The sequence below is a fragment of the Thunnus maccoyii genome, chromosome 3, assembly GCF_910596095.1.
Source record: "Thunnus maccoyii chromosome 3, fThuMac1.1, whole genome shotgun sequence".
Lineage (NCBI taxonomy): Eukaryota > Metazoa > Chordata > Actinopteri > Scombriformes > Scombridae > Thunnus > Thunnus maccoyii.
Genome location: NC_056535.1, coordinates 17,773,191 through 17,790,684, shown reverse-complemented (window position 1 = coordinate 17,790,684; position 17,494 = coordinate 17,773,191). Strand labels below are relative to the sequence as shown.

The 17,494-nt window shown below is 39.4% G+C and overlaps 3 protein-coding genes across 11 annotated transcripts; 1 reads left to right on the top strand and 2 right to left on the bottom strand.

Annotated features, from left to right (window-relative positions):
- Positions 1 to 2,493: 2,493 nt before the first annotated feature.
- LOC121893892 (transmembrane protein 43) lies at positions 2,494 to 7,688 on the bottom strand. Its single transcript, XM_042406049.1, has 12 exons — positions 7,555 to 7,688; positions 6,435 to 6,581; positions 6,184 to 6,318; positions 5,393 to 5,487; positions 5,256 to 5,305; positions 5,099 to 5,168; positions 4,939 to 5,009; positions 4,707 to 4,834; positions 4,512 to 4,586; positions 3,497 to 3,598; positions 3,264 to 3,381; positions 2,494 to 3,183 (listed from the first exon to the last, which is right to left on the bottom strand). The coding sequence occupies exons 1-12, from the start codon at positions 7,570 to 7,572 to the stop codon at positions 2,981 to 2,983; spliced, it is 1,212 nt and encodes a 403-aa protein (XP_042261983.1). The 5' UTR covers positions 7,573 to 7,688; the 3' UTR covers positions 2,494 to 2,980.
- On the top strand, positions 6,943 to 13,373 carry zgc:112334 (uncharacterized protein LOC619199 homolog). 9 transcript variants are annotated; one of them, XM_042406039.1, is made up of 13 exons: positions 9,109 to 9,238; positions 9,473 to 9,579; positions 9,821 to 9,907; positions 10,571 to 10,678; positions 10,770 to 10,866; positions 10,958 to 11,092; positions 11,193 to 11,391; positions 11,626 to 11,757; positions 11,922 to 12,021; positions 12,118 to 12,289; positions 12,558 to 12,702; positions 12,816 to 12,870; positions 12,990 to 13,373. In XM_042406039.1, exons 3-13 carry the CDS (start codon positions 9,845 to 9,847, stop codon positions 13,134 to 13,136), a joined length of 1,353 nt encoding a protein of 450 aa, XP_042261973.1. In that variant the 5' UTR covers positions 9,109 to 9,238; positions 9,473 to 9,579; positions 9,821 to 9,844; the 3' UTR covers positions 13,137 to 13,373. The 9 variants fall into 9 exon arrangements, with proteins under 9 accessions (XP_042261980.1, XP_042261979.1, XP_042261981.1 ...); XM_042406043.1 differs by having other exon boundaries at positions 9,473 to 9,593; XM_042406041.1 differs by having other exon boundaries at positions 9,109 to 9,260.
- Positions 13,374 to 14,137: 764 nt separating this feature from the next.
- ndufaf3 (NADH:ubiquinone oxidoreductase complex assembly factor) lies at positions 14,138 to 17,119 on the bottom strand. Its single transcript, XM_042406086.1, has 5 exons — positions 16,996 to 17,119; positions 15,111 to 15,306; positions 14,959 to 15,025; positions 14,766 to 14,866; positions 14,138 to 14,681 (listed from the first exon to the last, which is right to left on the bottom strand). The coding sequence occupies exons 1-5, from the start codon at positions 17,082 to 17,084 to the stop codon at positions 14,574 to 14,576; spliced, it is 561 nt and encodes a 186-aa protein (XP_042262020.1). The 5' UTR covers positions 17,085 to 17,119; the 3' UTR covers positions 14,138 to 14,573.
- Positions 17,120 to 17,494: the final 375 nt, after the last annotated feature.

The following is a 17,494-nucleotide window of genomic DNA, read 5'->3' as shown; positions in this document are numbered from 1 at the left end:
TTTTGCCTGTTTGTGTATTGGACACATCAGCAAAGATTGCAGAAAACGGATTTCCTGTGCAAAATGTGGTCTTAAATATCCAACCATACTTCACATTCCTCCAAAGGAAAAGGAATCTGACCTAGCTGAGAGGAAAGCAGAGATGTCAGTGGACAGCACTCTTCATGAATGACCTTGTTGCCAAAGGTTATGCTGAAAGGGTGCCTGAAGAGGATGTGGAACATAGTGATGGCAAGGTCTGGTATATCCCGCACCATGGTGTCTACCATACTACAAAAGGAAAGATCAGAGTTGTCTTTGACCGTGGAGCGAGTTTCCAGGGAACATCACTTAATGCTCAGCTCCTACAGGGACCAGATCTTACAAGTTCACTGACAGGAGTGGTGACCAGATTCAGGAAAGAACCAGTGGTGATCATGGCAGATGTTGAATCCATGTTTCACCAGGTAAGAGTGCCAGTGGAAGATGTTGATTTGCTGAGGTTCCTCTGGTGGCCTGACGGGGATTTAAATCAAGATCTTGTCGACTTCAGGATGATGGTGCATCTCTTTGGGGCAACGTCGTCTCCCAGCTGTGCCAATTTTGCCCTCAGAAAATGTGCAGAGGACAACAAAGAACAGTTCAGCCAGGAAGTGGTGGATAAGGTCCTACATTGCTTCTATGTTGATGACTGTCTTGTGTCAGTGGCTTCAGAGGAGGAAGCAGTGTCACTTTATCATGACCTCGTCTCCATCTGTGCTAAAAGTGCATTCCAGCTCACAAAGTGGATAAGCAACAGGCGTGATGTTCTGTCTGTGATACCTGAGAGCCACAGAGCTAAGGATATGAAAAGGTTGGACATGGACCAGTATGTGCTACCAGTAGAGAGAGTACTTGGTGTGGAATGGTGTATCTAGTCTGATACTTTTAAGTTCAAGATTGTGATCAAGGACAGACCACTCACCAGGAGAGGCATTCTCTCAACAGTTAGCTCCATCTATGATCCTCTTGGTATCTTGAGTCCTGTCGTCCTGTCAGTGAAGAAGATCTTCACCTCATCCCTGGAGATATAGTGCTTATAGTGAATAACACGGCACTTCTTAACTCCTGGGTCATGGGAAGAGTCCTACAAACCTTTCCAGACAGGAGAGGTTTTGTGCGTCAGGTGCGCATCAAAACAAAGAGCAGCGGCCTGGACCGACCAATAACCAAAGTCTGTCTACTACAGGAGGCCAAAGCTGGATAAGGAGTGGCTGATGCACATTGTGACACTTTGACCTCCATTTTTGACTGACAGACATAGAGTGATGGTAATGATCACTCTGATAAGACTATGTGCTAGTAACCTCTAGTCTTACTGACTTATGACTCATGTACAGGATCGGGAGGAAGAAAGAAGATCGAAAATGTAAAGAAAATTTATGGACTTTGATTATTGAGCTTTTAATTGCTTCATGCCTCCTATTAACATCTGTAATGTGAGTAATTATTATGTAATAACCTAATAATTAGGGGCCTGGCGTGTAGGAGCCATGAATGGATTAATTTTCAAGTTTGAATGAATTGCAAAGTAGTATTTAAATAAATAAAAATAAACTTATTTTTTGATCTCAGCGAATCTTTTTGGTAGCGTGTCAGACAAACAGCAAACAAGGCCCAACCTCAGCCTCTCAGCGACTTTTACATTGTTGCCAGTAGTCGCTACATACGTATTTCATTTTAGTTTTTCAAGGTGTTTGATGGTTAAAAAGAATATGTTGCTGGTTAAAAGAACAAAATAAATACTGGTCAAACATCAGTCGGAGCATGGCTTATCTGTACCAGAGGAAAACTTTTGGGAGCAGTTATAGACGAGACATGGCTAACAAGATTGGTGCCTTTGGATACATGGCGTGCTCTGCAAAAACAAAGGATGGCGTGAGGGAAGTCTTCGAGATGGCCACCTGGGCTGCACTACATGCCCGGCAGGGATTGTGAAATCTCTATGGGAACTACAGTATATAGAGCATATATTTAATACTGACACTCTCTCACACTCAAAGTAAATGTAATGTGCTGTATAATTAATAGGGAATGACTTCAGACAGCCTGAGTCTCAGTCAGTTGGGGTCAGGGCTGACTGGGCACTGGTCAGCCTCTATACTTACAGGCCATCTTGCACCCTTATTGGAAACACGAGGCAAAAAGTCTGATAGGTCTGAATTTGATAAAAACAAAAAGTGCTTTATTCAACATAAAATGCATGCAAACAAATGCAAACAAATACAAATTGCAGATACCCAGGTCTTTGGTCTTGGTCTTTAACAAAACAAAGACAGTCATTTATCACTTTTTCAAATGAGAACTGTGAATTAAACTCTAAGATGTTTATACATCACCCCAAGTCATTAATTTATTAATAAATACCTGATGAAATGGGCAACATGATGTTTTAAAAATAGATAAACAATGATCCTTCATAGGAAATCCAGGATTTATGAACAAACAACCTACGTTTCACATAAGAACCATAAGTTTAGTGGCAGAAGCAACAAGACTTTGGCAAGTTTTATTTACAGTAAAAAATGACACCATAGTAATGTTGTGTTGCTCATTGTGAACAACAAAATATCAAGTGAGAACACAGGAGGTTTTGTGTGTGTGGATGAACTTTTGAAAGGTCACAGCTGATAACATTTTGTTTAAGGCAACAACTGAGGACTTCCACCTGTGTCTAACAGTACATCAACTGAGTGGTTACAGTGTGATATCCTTTTATACACACATTTATTTACAGGCTGATACGTTCAAGTGCATTTAAACTTTGATGGATGTTGGATTAAACCTATTATTGTATCTACAAGAGCAAAACATATTTATTGCCATAGTTAAAATTGTCACTTTAATCCTGTACAGTTTACAATCCACTGTAGAAAAAAAAGCTGCACAATAACTGTCTCTCTCCTCTGATAGACGGATACGACCAGACGTCAGAAACTTGTGATGATCATCAGTTGACTAGTCACTCGTTCTTCTTGGCTGGAAGTCCCGAGCGGGCGAGAAACACTGGAAGCAGAGCAAGCGCTCCCAGAGCCACTGCCACTAACGGTCGGTAAAAAAGCCAACCTACTCCAATGGTGAGAAGAGACAGAGAGCAGGAGACGCACAAGGCGAAGATCTTCAGCCCCACGGACACAAGCTCTCTGAGAATAGGAACCCAGTCCACTGCGGGCACAGAACAAAAGAATATGAAGAACAGATGCAGGGACAGAAATCTATACATTGTGGCTTTACTGTGTGTTTACCCAGTGTGTAGATGATGCGCATGGTCAGCTGAATACTAAGGAACATGAGCGCCCAGCCAGCAGCCCTGAGACCCCATGTCCTCATACTGTTGTACTGGTGTTCCTTCTCAAAAACCTCCTATAGATAAAATAGATCCCATCAATTATTAGAACCGAAGACTACATGGAAAATACATGTTATCTAGACGCAGATGAGTTGGTTACTCAGCACATGAAATAAAATCAAGACTGACCTCTGCAGAGAGATCCTCTAGGTACAGGATCTCCAGAGTGTCACCTGACTTGGTCTTAAAGGGCACCAGCTGCTCGCCTCTCTGCATCGCCACAATACTGACCTGAAAAACAGTTCATCACATCGTCACTGTTGTTTCACCAGTGACTGAAGAGCAAGGCCACGATTTCAGATGAAGTTCAAATATTCACAAAAACTATTATCATTAAAGCTAGTGCAGCAAGTAATGATTCTCTTCATTGTCGATTAATCTACTGATTTATTTTTGACTATTTGATTATTTACTTAATAATTAGGTTTGTAAAAGGTCAGAAAATGACCATCACAAGTTCCCAGTTGTTTATCTGAGAAGTTGGAACCAGAAGATGTTTGGCATTTTTACTTAAGTCACAAAATTGTTGCCAATTAAAGGGGAACTTTAAAGACTTAACATACTTGGCGCATCGGTTTTCAGGTCATGGGAAGCACTACTGCGTATGTGAAAAAAGTTGTATAAAGCTTTTTGTGGCTCAAGAGCGAGCTGTGTGAAGTCTGATAGACTGCCTCAAGTGATGTGACTTGACTACAAGTTTCTGGGTGTATCGAGTCAGAAAGAAGTGAGGTTACCGGACCTCTGCAGCCCGCTCCTCAGCTCTCCTTGAGCCTAACGTCCCAAGGTTATATTAGCCGCTACTAGCATAAGATACTCAAATGTCCAACTGAATTGTCAGCGGTCAAGCTGCATTGTGGGTAATGTCAGCGCCAGGTTTCGACAGAAGAAGACAGGAAGAAGAATGCATGGAACAGAGAAGACAACATCTCTGGTTCTGCTGCTTTGATTTTGATCCTGTTTTTAGAAACTGTCCATTGTGAGTTTGATAATGTTATAAGTAAAATCCTAAATTGATGAATAACTCTTAATTTTCTCATTTCAGCACTAAAATAATATTGCTCATTTATCACAGACAAATTCAAGCTTATTGAGGATCAAATATGTATGATTGTCAAACATGTATAATTGGAACAGCAGAACTCACAGTTTGGGCTGGGCCGAAGGGGGACGTCTCACCGCTTAGTCCAGCGAAGGAGAATCTCACACGAACATCCCCGACCTTACAAATGAAACCAAACAAATGATAAATGAGGTCAGAAAGTGCACCAGTGTTAATTACATAGCACCACAGAGGCCAATGCCACATGTATTTGGGAGAAGTTCCCATCATGATACTTACCTCTGGCCTGCGCGGGTACTGAGTGTGATAAAAATAATCATCGTCAATGGTGAGAAAAGGGTCCAAGTTAAAGCCAATGAGATTCCTCAAGCTCAGTGTCTGGAAATTGTTGATCTGCTCCACCAGGCCTGAGGACGAGCAAACAATCAACTGATGAATTATGAGTCAAATGTAAACAATGTGACAGACAGTACAGCAGCTGTATGACTTCTCAGTTGGTTTAGACAGATACCTTTAGACAGACTGAAAGGTCCAACTGTGACTTCAGGAGACACGACTGTCACACTCTCAACCGCCATGGCACTGAGATGGAGAGATTCAATTATTCAACCACAAAGAAGTTATTTCTAATACTACAGAATAACAGAGTAATCTTAAGAGTATCTGAGTACCTTGGGTTCTGGTGACCAATTTCCTTATCAAAATTGCGACTGTTGATCAACTCTGATTTCCACTCTGTGTCTAAAAGAAAAAGAGAGAATCACACATCCAACCAATTCAAACAACATCAAGCAGGTCACGTTGTTACTGAAGTTAAGCACCACTCACTGTAGGTGTACGTCGTTTCAGTTTTGGTTTCACCGTTCTCTTGGTAGTCCCTGAAATGACATTACAATCTGTATACCAGCCAACATTTTTAGACCTCACCCTGCCCCGAGTGTTGACATGCAAGACAAGAGACTCACTTGCTCTCCTGGTACTCCACCCACTGATACATCTCCACCTGCCTCTTCAGCTTCACTGCCTGCACCACCACTCTGTAGTTGGGGTCATGCAGGGGCTACACAGACACAGATGCAGGTGATTAATTAATTAAGAAAGTAAATACTTGTAGATTGCAATAAGAAATTACTGCTTGGGTTTAGCTGATTTTGGAGTTGTTATGAGTTTTTTTCTGGTAGCAGCAACAGAATAAAAAACTTGTCACAAACATGTCTGAAAAGGATACATCCTGTTTTACACTTCAACCTGTGCTAAGTTTCTAACAAAAAAAACACAGCAACTGTGTCCCTGAAATTTGTATTTTAAAGAATTGTGCCCAAAACATTTTACAGTTGAAAAATAAACTTGTCAACTATGTAAATGTGACATTGTTCTAAATTACCTCAAATATGTCTTAAGCATTTCCTGTTACTCATAATCCAACATATATATTTGTCTTTAAACACATAAAGAATTTAAAAAATCAATAGGACAGTAATGATATTGAATGAAATCTGATATACGTTAGTTTCCTTTTCCGTTCTCTCTTCCATTTTCTTTGTCTGTCTCGCATGATCTCCACAGTTTCCACAGAAAACTGGATCCATATCAAGATTCATTTAATCCACATACATGTATTTACTGTAGGTGGGGTTGTATATACCCGCTTGATCATTTATGATTAATGGTGAGGTCACTTTCAACATGTGATTAGAGAAAGTAGTTTGACACAACAAAATGTTGGAAGTGCAACCAATAATCGAGTACAGTCTACCTGTGCGGTGCGCAGCTTTGCAGACAGGTGAACTAAACGGTTGTTGTTCTGCAGGTCGAGGCTGGAGGAAGGTCCCAGTGACACGACCTGAGAGAGACCTTCATTCAGGGAGGACGCTGTCTGCAGAGCCCGTCCCTGAAGAGATGAACAACAGTGTTAGTCTGCTGTTTCATGCAACATAACACAACTATTTCACTGTAGTGTATTGCTGCTTTGATGTGACCCTTCTCCGCTGTGTGAGGGTTTCTTACCTCATTGGTGAAGAGAATGTATATTGAGAGGAAAAACAGTCCAACTCCGAAGACTGTTCCTCCTGCAGTTTCACCTAATCTCTCCAGGAATCCAGGGTTTGACTTTGAAGACACACGCTTGTGTTGGTTTGGGTCTTTACCTGAAAACTGAAACAAACATGCAAAAACAGCTCAACTTGAATGTCAACAATAACCACCAATCAACATCCAGAGGAAAGATGGATGAAATTCCTGACTTCGAGTGAACACCCAATGAATGGCACTTCCTTCATTATTGTTCATATCTGGTTATTCTGGATTGTGGGGCCATATTTGTCTCCACTAAAGAAACAGTTGTAGCAGGACAGTTGTAGCCCTGACAGCAACTTAAAGCAGCACCAATGTATGTCATGATAACAATATCTGAAAAGACAAATAATAATAATTTAAAAGAATCGCCTAGCAGTCACGCTGGTACAATTTATTAACTATCAAAGTACTGTGTATCTCACCTGAGACAATAACTCAGTCAGTGTGGATGATGGAGCAAAACTGGCTGCACCACATTCAAATTTAATGCTAATTTTTCCATTTTTCTTTGTGTATGAAGATTTAAAAGAAGGTAACTTTAACTTTTAAACTCTTGGAGCCGTAATTCCACATTTTCTATTAGTGTTGTTGAACATAAGACAGCAAATCTGCTGTGAACACTGTTAGGTCGACTTCTTTTTGTGCATTTGACACAGATATCAGATTCATTACAGCTAGTTAAGAAAGTGAAAGTACATTGGTAAGTGTTTCACAGAGTTAAACTAGACGTGAATACCTGACACACCTCTTTTGACCTGTGCTAATTTTACTTCCTAACTTCATTTTCATGATTCAGCTAATGAATTACCAAAGTTATCAGTAACGTGTGACATTTGTAACAAAAAGTCATTCAATAATAGTGGGTTACGTCACTGCGTCTAAATAAAATACAGCTTAGTGTAAATTAAACGCTAATGTTGTAGCTTTAATGAAGATTAGACTGAAGCTAAAGTTTAAGTGCTAACGTTACAGTAACCTTAACTGCACGCAGGAATCATGGTAAAGTCTCTATAAACAAATAAAACCGTAGCCTTGTATCTAAACAACTTACTGTCGGTGCTGAAGACATTTCTCTATCAGGTTCAACTACACGGTCAAACAGGAAAGTTTATGTTAGCGAAGATGAGACTGGAAGCTGAATCACCAAAGGTTAGACTATTTTGTTTTCCTAGGATGGCGATGTCATGACCCGCCCTACTCTGCCTCTGATTGGCTACTTACACGTTACTTTCGTTGGTTGGGTTGGTTAGGTTTAGATATGAGGAGTGAGATTGGTTAGGATTAGAGTAAGAATATCAGGGTAAGCCAATCAGAGGCAGAGCAGTGCGGGTCATGACTTCGCCATCCTAGGAAAAAAATATATCGCAAGAATTTTTTTCCCCCCAACCCGCTTTTTGTGAAGACCCGCCTCTACCCTGCCCCTGATTGGATTACCTTAATATTCTTACCCTACCGCTAACCAATCTCACTCCTCATATCTAAACCTAACCAACGAAGGCAACGAGTACTAGCCAATCAGAGGCAGAGTACGTTTCGATGCCTCGCTTCACCACATCAATAATCACGTGACCACCCCGATGCTGGAATTGGAGCCGACGTTATTCGTCAACTGAATAAATATTTAAAGTCACATTTGTACTAATAAACTTGTCAAAATGATTTCTACAGCAAAAGCAACATTACTCCACATGGGAAATTTATGAGGATTTGTTATTTCATATCGCCAACAAAGAAAGAAGTGCATTACAAAGTTGTGCATAATATATATTCCACCAACAAATTCATCTCAAGATTTGTGGATAGCGATAACAAATATGAATTTTGTTAAAATGAAGAAGAAACAACGAAACATCTATTTTATATATGTCAGAATGTCAGAAAATAATTGAAGATTACTCTGACACTCAAACAAACCATTTAATTAAACTGGAAGCCAATGATGTAATAATATACTATGAAAACAAAACCTGAAAGTTCAACCGACTGTCATTTTACTGGGAACATTTTACAAGTTCAATCCAAGTTCTCGACCAAAGTTTGAACTTTTCACGATTGAATTTAGTATTTAAGTATCTTGATTCTTTCCAGTTTATAAACAATAAGAAATGTGCACATACAGTTAGTATGCTCCAAGATTTATTTATTTTTTAAGATATCTGATTTTATTGCCTATCTTTTCCGTTACTTTTATTATTACTTTTACCGTATGTCCTGTTACCATGTTGAATGTTTCAACCAAGTGAAAGTGAAGTCATGCTTGTTATGTTATCTTTATTTCATTATGATGCCAAAGTGTTTTCTGTTATTGTCTTGATGTCACACATGTTGTAAATGACGCTTTCTATAAATAGATGAAAAAAGGTGTGCTTATCAATCTGCCACGATACCTGAAAACAGAGCTGTAGACTGTTTGAAAGTGATCCGTTTAATAATATAGACTGTAATGAACAAAATAACAACAGTGAAAGTAGTAACACCATTCATAATCTGTCAGATTTAATTCAACCATACTAGTGTAATACCAACTTTTGCCCAGCAGATGTCGCCATTTTAAATGTATCATATGCCTCGAAACTGAGTTTTTCATATTGATTCAGTGCTTCAGAAAGTTTAGTTTCCTCCATCACTATTCACGGGTACTTTCACTTTAATCCGGTGTATCTGAAACTGCTCTACTCACCTATGCCACCTGAATGCCTGGTGACTTCTCCAGACTTCTTCTCAAGGCATGATGGGTACTTGAGTTTTATGTAGCAGGTCTTTATCCGAAGAGTTTTCGTACAGCATTACATACACAAGTGTGAACATATTTTTTTTGTATCGTCTTCATTTATCTGCTCAATCAGCAGTTTTTGGGAAACCCTACCTCTCTCTTTCTCTCTCTCTCTGTGTCTCTCCCTCACACACACACACACACACACACACACACACACACACACACACACACACACACACACACACACACACAGTCATGTTTCCATCACTGTGACATTACATTGACACCTTTACACCAAATCTTCACCCTAAAATTAATGATTGACGTTATCTGGACCTGCTGTTTGTCACCAAAAGCGAGGCGAGTCCCCGCATGTAAATGTGTAAACAGATTTGTGTCCCCACAACATGAGGAATATCTGGTGCACACACACACGCACGCACACACACACACACACACAGAAGAGTGCCAGTCTTAAGAGGATTACTGCAAAGATGAACACAAAGCAATTACTGTCACTTATCGTCATACCTGTTTTTCTCTCTGTGATATACATGCACATGCCCACACACACACTCACACACTCACAACACTGCAACAGGCTGCAAGACTGAGAAACTGAGAAATGAGTGGAGAGGCTGATAAGATGCAGGAGTATGATATTATAGTGCTGGGAACTGGACTAAAGGTAAGAAAACTTGTTTGTTGTAAGATAGTTTGAGGCATATGAAAAAAAAATAATGTCAGTTCACTCTGAGGACCATTCAATTCAGTAACTGGAATCTATAGCTACAAAAGAGTTGTAGCCCCGCAAAATAAGGAGGTGTAGTTTTTTGTGGAGTCTGCATGTAGATAATTGTTTTTATTCTAAATACAAAGAGATAATTTTTGTGCTTTCATCACAACTGATGTTATTCATACCAGAACCCAAATTCTGCTCACCAGAGACACAAATTTACTTCACCACAACTTCAATTTTACAAACACCTAAAGTTTTAACTATGATTAAAAGGAGTCCCATGAGTGATACTTAAGTTTTATTTGTAGGTGCTAAGAAATGAATTATCCCTCAGGACAATCATCATCTTATCCATTACCATCATCAAATTATTCAGAGAGACAAATATACTGAATGACCAGTTCTTTACTTTTTCTCCCTCAGCTGTTCTCCCTTTTATCATATAAGCGTTAATAACATAATTTACACATCTTCGTGTAGACCTACTGAGCTCCTGTTGGCTGTTAAAGGGATTTAGAGACATTAAATGAAATTAAATCATTGTGCTTGTCCTGATCTGAGTAACAACTGCTGACACCATTCGACCCGCTAACTGAACCCTGTTTTTCTCAGGAATGTATCCTTTCTGGTTTGATGTCACAAAGTGGGAAAAAGGTTCTTCACATTGACAAGAATCCTTACTATGGAGGAGAGAGTGCATGTCTTTCTCCCCTTGAGGAGGTAACACATCGGCAGTCATGCATATTTCCTCTATCATAAAAAAGGGTGATGTTACATTGTGATTGTTTGATTTGTTTGATTTTATTTGCAGCTGTACAAAAACTTTAAGGTTCGAGGTCCTGCTAAATCTATGGGCCGTGGAAAAGAGTGGAATGTTGATCTTATCCCCAAATTTTTTCTTGCCAATGGTAAGAGGCTTATGTTGTTCATCTGAAGTGCAGTTCATACAGTAGTAGGATTTTTTTTACTGTACATGAGTCATATGTTGTGTGTGTTTAGGTCAGCTGGTTAAAATCTTGGTGCATACTGATGTTACTCGATATCTGGACTTCAGACTCATTGAAGGCAGCTACATATACAAAGCAGGCAAAGTGCACAAAGTCCCTGCCACAGAGGAAGAAGCCCATGCTTCAGGTAACCTGTCAAGATGAGTTGTAATTTTTAAAGATATTTTTCCTTGCAGATTTTTATCCCCTTTTTAAAAAAATGTTTTAAAAAAACCCATATATTTCAGATCTGATGGGCATGTTTGACAAGAGAAGGTTCAGGAAGTTGCTGCTCTTTGCCCTCAACTTTGATGCGAGAAACCCTCGGACCTACCAGGACGTAGATCCTGACAAAACGACCACACGAGACCTCTTCTGTCGCTTTGACCTTGGACTGGATGTCATAGAGTTCACAGGTCACGCCATCGCCTTACACAGCACTGAGAGGTCAGTCAAAAGAACTGACGCAAACCAGATACGACTAAGATCAAAGATCCCCTCCACAAAACTTTAGCGGATGAATGTGAAAACAGCCCTCTAGTGTCAAACTCTGCACATACATCATTTTGTACAGTGAAGCTAAACATTACACTGTAGAAACAAGAAGAAAAACACATTTTTGAGTGGAGGGGGACTTAAATAATCACAGATGATCCAAACTCTCTCCTGGTGTCCCTGTAGTTACCTGGACCAGCCCTGTGTGGAGACCATCAAACGGATCAAGCTGTACTCTGAGTCTCTGGCACGCCACAACACCAGCCCGTACATCTACCCAGTGTACGGGCTGGGCGAACTACCGCAGGGATTTGCCAGGTCACACTGAAAAACATATCAGTACTGTATTGTAGATAATATTCATGTAGATTAACTGAAAGAAAGAAATGACTCAGATTTCTCTCTGAATACTCTCTAAAAACAGCTCCAGTTAGATTTTTTTCATCAGTGTATTTTATTCAACTGGCTTCTGTGTGTTTCAGACTGAGTGCAGAGTACGGAGGAACTTTCTTGTTGAACAGAGCAGTGGATGAGATTGTGATGGACAACGGCAAAGTGAAAGCTGTGAAATCTGAGGGGAAGGTAAGTGGATTTAGGTAGAAGTCAGGAGGAATTTGAGAACATGTCCAGTGGCGTTGAAGTGCACATAATGACTCCTCATTTTTCTCTCTTTAACAGCTGTTCCACTGCAAACAGCTGATCTGTGATCCCAGCTACGTTCCCAATCGAGTGAGGAAAGTGGGACGTGTCATACGGGTCATCTGTTTGTTAAACCATCCAGTTAAAAACACCCACGAGGCAAACTCCTGTCAAATCATCATCCCTCAAACACAACTCAACAGGAAGTCAGGTATTTTTGACTCTCACAGATACATAACAGGTTTATTTCCGGTGTTTACATGAGATCATATTGTTATTACCAGGTTAAAATGAACATTTATTAATTTGGCCAATGATTTTGTTCAAAGTGATTAACGTGCACATCATATTATAAGACATATATGTGTTTGCATGTAATGCAGTTCACATATTCTTTGGTAATAAACGATTTTGGTTGAATTTTAACAATGAAAAATTGATTATTATTCACAGACTATCCCTTTTTTTTGTCCATGCAGACATTTTCATATCTGTAGTGTCCTATGCTCACAATGTGGCCTCAGATGGGATGTACATCGCCACAGTGAGCACAACCGTAGAAACCAGCAACCCAGAGAAAGAGGTGCAGCCTGGCCTGGAGCTTCTCGAGCCCATCATGCAAAAGTAGGTTATACTAGTAAAGTAGGCTTAATTTAATTGTTTATTTTTTCATGGATGAATCAGTGAAATTATGGTGATTTATCTGACTGGATGTCCTGTCATCATGTTGAATCCAGGTTTGTCTCAGTCAGCAACCAGCTAGTTCCCAACGAAGATGGAAAAAAGAGTCAGGTAATGAAGGGTTTCTTCCAAAAGATTTTCTCTACAAATAAAATAAAATAAAAAGGGTTTGGAGTGTGGTGGGTTCAGTCTGAGTGACAGATTTCTCCTCTCTCCTCTGTCTTCACTAGATTTTTGTGTCTCGTTCGTATGATGCCACCGACCACTTTGAGACTGAATGCGAGGACATCAAGGACATGTACCACCGGATCACAGGAGCAGAACTCTGCCTCGGAGGATCAGAGAGACACCAGTCATACAACTCTGACGACGACTGAGGAAGACTTTCATAAGGACCAGTGACATCAGGAACACCAGGACCAAATGATTCAACAGCTGGAAGGCCATAATGACATAATGGATGATTATACTGCACAGCTGTGAAGTGTTATGTAGTGTGTAGGGTCAGTGAGTGTGCTATGTAAATGTTGAACATCTGTTTTTACCTCTTAATTTGTTTGCTATAATTCCCCCCCTTTGTAAAATTCTGTAAAACATGATGTTGTTGAGTAAAAGTTTTGAAAGCATCTTTGTCTTTTGTCAATCCTTTAGGTTTCACACTATAAGAAATTCATATCTCTAATTATTCTGTAGTTTTTATTGCTTATACCAACAAAATAAGATCTCAGGTACACTGACTGTGACAATCATTAGTGGAATAGAGGAAGTCCTCTTACATATGTCTGGAAATTACAGCCCACTTTTGAAACTGAAATTACAATTACTTTATTATTTTTCTTTATATGGACACCGGCACCAGTTTGATTGGAAATGCTGCTTATTTTTTTCCCTTTAAGCTTCAATCAGTGCGACTACTACAGCAGCAGCAGGTGAAAGTAATCCCACGGCAGCCTGCATATGCGTGACAACGACACTGTGCCCGTGGCAAGAAGGCAGATGATTAGAGATGATTCACAGTGATGTGTAGAGGATTTGTGGATTCTCTTATCTATGGAGCTTATATGTGAGAAGGACAAAGCCACTGAATTATGTCATATCCTGCACACACAGCTCTCTGGTGGCCGCCCTGCTGGAAGCTGAGGACAGACAGACGCACAGATTTAAGAGGCTTATCTAAATGAAGGACAGTCACCACTGCCACCTCGGGTAGACGGCTGGAACATATTCACATGTATACATGTTTACTTTTTTACATACAGATGCCTTTCAAAGACAGCAGCCACTCTTCCTTGTGTCTATTTAAAATGATAAATATGCATTTAGATTTTATATATATACAAATATACTATGCAGGAAAAACACACGACACATGAGTTGGTGTTTTTTTGCATGTAAATCATTTAAATACATATTTTATACACTTGTGCTTATATACAAGAAAACAGTGACACTTTATTACAGTTTAATTCTGCATCATTGGTGTCCACACTTGACTACATTCACCTGAATGTGCAAACACACATTTTAACACTGCTGTTATGTTTATGTACAAACTACATTTTGAGTTCTTGAAATGGTAGCAGGAGAACCAACAACATTATTACATAAAACTATTGTCAAACATTTGAGCAGGATCTAAAACTGGCAGCGGATCAATAACAATAACCAAATATCGGAGCTGGACATCAGTAAGTTTGTTTCTTTGGGAGCTTGATGCAGAAGAAAAATAACCATCACACAGGCCTGAGATCATTCATGGACGTGTAACCTCTATCTGCAGGAAACAGTCCTAGTTTCTGTTCACATCAGAACACCTATTCCTTTGTCACGTCCAGAGCTGTGCTGATCGGTGGAGGGATCAGACCAGCAGCTGCTATTCTTCGCTCACTAGTCAGGAAGTTGAAGGTGGCACATGCATTTGGCTGAAAAAAGAAAAACAGAGGGCTCAATTACTTTTTACAGTCACAGGAAGGGTATATGCACTCTCTACAGTGGGTGTACTTTACCGTGTCTTGAACCTCCACAGCAATGCCTTTTTTCTTCAGCAGCGCCAACACTGAGGGATTAATTCGTTCAAGTCGTGCGCCTGTGCCCAGCACAAGAATCTCTGCATAAGTGAGAAAATAAGACAAATAATATTCATCAGGATATGGTCTTACTTTTTGTAAGAGATGCCACAAATTATGTTTTCATTTTTACCTATTCTGGGTTCAAGCATGTGGAAAAGTGACACGCTTTCTTCTGTGATGTCTTTATAACTGCCAACCTACGGAGAAACACAGATAGTTTCTAAACTACAAACAAAGCAGCACATGCGACCAGAAACTAAGACTTGTGAATATTTATCTTACATTCCACTGCAGGATAGCAGGAGGCAACACAGCGCACGGCCCAAACACTTTGTTGCCGTCGATGTTGAATCCTCGGGAACTGTAGCTGTTGATCATGACCCCGCTGTCCGGCTCCTTCTGCATGACGGACACTGTGGTACGCTGGTACATCTCATCATCACTGGGACCCAGTCGATGACCACGAGACAGAAATGGGCTGGAACAAAAGACAGATAAATCTAGTTACAGCCAATACCATATTAAGTATAGAAGACTGATGGTTTTCTATTATTATTATTGTCATAATTGTTATTGTAAAAAAATTGCTTGTGACCTGAAAAATTATGTAATTATGCATTGATTGGACCATGACTTTATATTTCACAAAAATCAGGCTGCACTGCAGAGCTGTTGCCATATGGCCTTGTTTAAAAGCCAGAAATCTAATGCCAACCTACTGACAGGGCCGACAGCCAGAGGCTTTAACGCCTGCTTCTACAGAAAGGAGGCAGCCAAGGAACAAACATGTCTGCTTGCCTCAGGAGTCAGGGCAAATTTTAGCACATTCTCACAGTTTATGTCCCTGAGTTTTACAAAAAACCACAAGCAAGATCAGCAATCCTCTGTTTCTGGGATGTGATGCTCTGCACCTTCTTGTCAGCTGCTGTTTTATCAGCAGTGGACTGGAGAGGTGAAGTGACCTGAAGACAACGTTAATGTAACAAATGACTCCACCAGATGGAGACAGAGATGCTGTCTGACGGCAAACAGCCTGAACAAGGTTTGGTCCAAAAGGGAATCTTTCATTATTATTTTTTTAAAACCATGAATTAACCTCAACTGAACCATGAACATAAATCAACAGGAGTAAAGACACACTCACATTACAATACAAATGTCAAGTTTGCTTTTAAACACATGTGAGCAGGATGCTGCTGGATTAAACATCACGTTCCCTCATGTAAGAATAATCTATAAAAAATAACATTAAACAAGGCAACATCCAGTATAACATATACATCCATTGAATTAACAGACAGACAAAAGACTTATGATTGTACTCATGTTCTCACTGCTACTGTCTCTACACAAAACATTATGAATCTGAATAAACTAGTGAGGAGGAACGAAAAAAATGATCAAAAATTCTCACACAGAGTAAAGTATCAGTCCTTCTGTGTAAATAATGACAAATACCGTACATCATAAGGATCACCACACATTTTACAGCCAGGTGGAGAGGTCAGACTTTGCACCTGATCTCTGAGAGAACTGTTGTATCAGTTAACTGTGGTCTCTAAATGTATTTATTATATGTAAAGTGTGGTCTCTAGCTCTCATTACTTTATTAACATTAAAATAAACAGTAAATTAACAATTTTGATAATCAATTAATTGTTTAAGTCATTTATCAGGTAAAAGGGCCTGACGTTATGCAAATTCAAGTTTCTCAAATGTGAAGATTTTCTTGTTTTCAGTTGTTTTTAATTTTGTATAAGTGTGGCGTTCTTCACTATTTTTCTGTCATTTTCTAGACCTTGTGATTAGTCAGTTATTACCAATTAATTTTGAAAGGATATTAAAGGATAATAATAGTGTGATTAATCGATAATAAAAATGACGGTTAGTTGCAGGTCTAATAATAAGGCAGTTATGACTCACAGTGATCCACAGAAAATTAGTTAGTTAATGAGTTTTTTTTTTCTTGGAATAATGGTATTAAAAACATTATTTACTCTAGAATGCAACATAACAAAAACGTGTATAATAATGCCAGTGTTTCATAATAACATGACTTTGCTGTGCTCGTCTCTCAGGCTTCACACAGAGGGGAAATATCGGCCAGTTATTTCATCGACCCGAGTTTAATCCTTCAGCCGAAATTAATCTAATGAATCTACGTTACCTTGAGAAAGCAGGTACAGCTCTGGAGGAGAAGAGAGAACCCTGAGTTGATCTCTGCAGGAGGAGTCTCGCACAAATCGCAGCGGCCATGTTGACTGTTAAGCAACCAGTGACAGCAGGGGGAAGGATTTCTATGTAACACCAGGCTGCCGTTTCCGGTGTTGTATGACGCAAAATCGAACGATTTCAGGTCAAAAAGCCTTAAGCTTTAAAATAAATAAATAAATAAATAAATAAATAAAAAAAATAAATGAAATTTAATTTTTTTTTTTTAGAATTTCTATCAATTTAGCATATTCAGATTAGTATTAATATGTAGTGAAACTGTACAAGTTGAGCTTTTACAATAACTGTGTTAACCTCGGTTTTACTGATTTTTTTTTTTTTTTTTTTTTTCAATTTTTCATATTTTGTTGGGTAGACCTATTTATCTTCTGTTCTGCTGCTCATATTGTGGCCTGTGTCTTATATTGAGCTCTGCATGACTGTGTGAAAAAAAT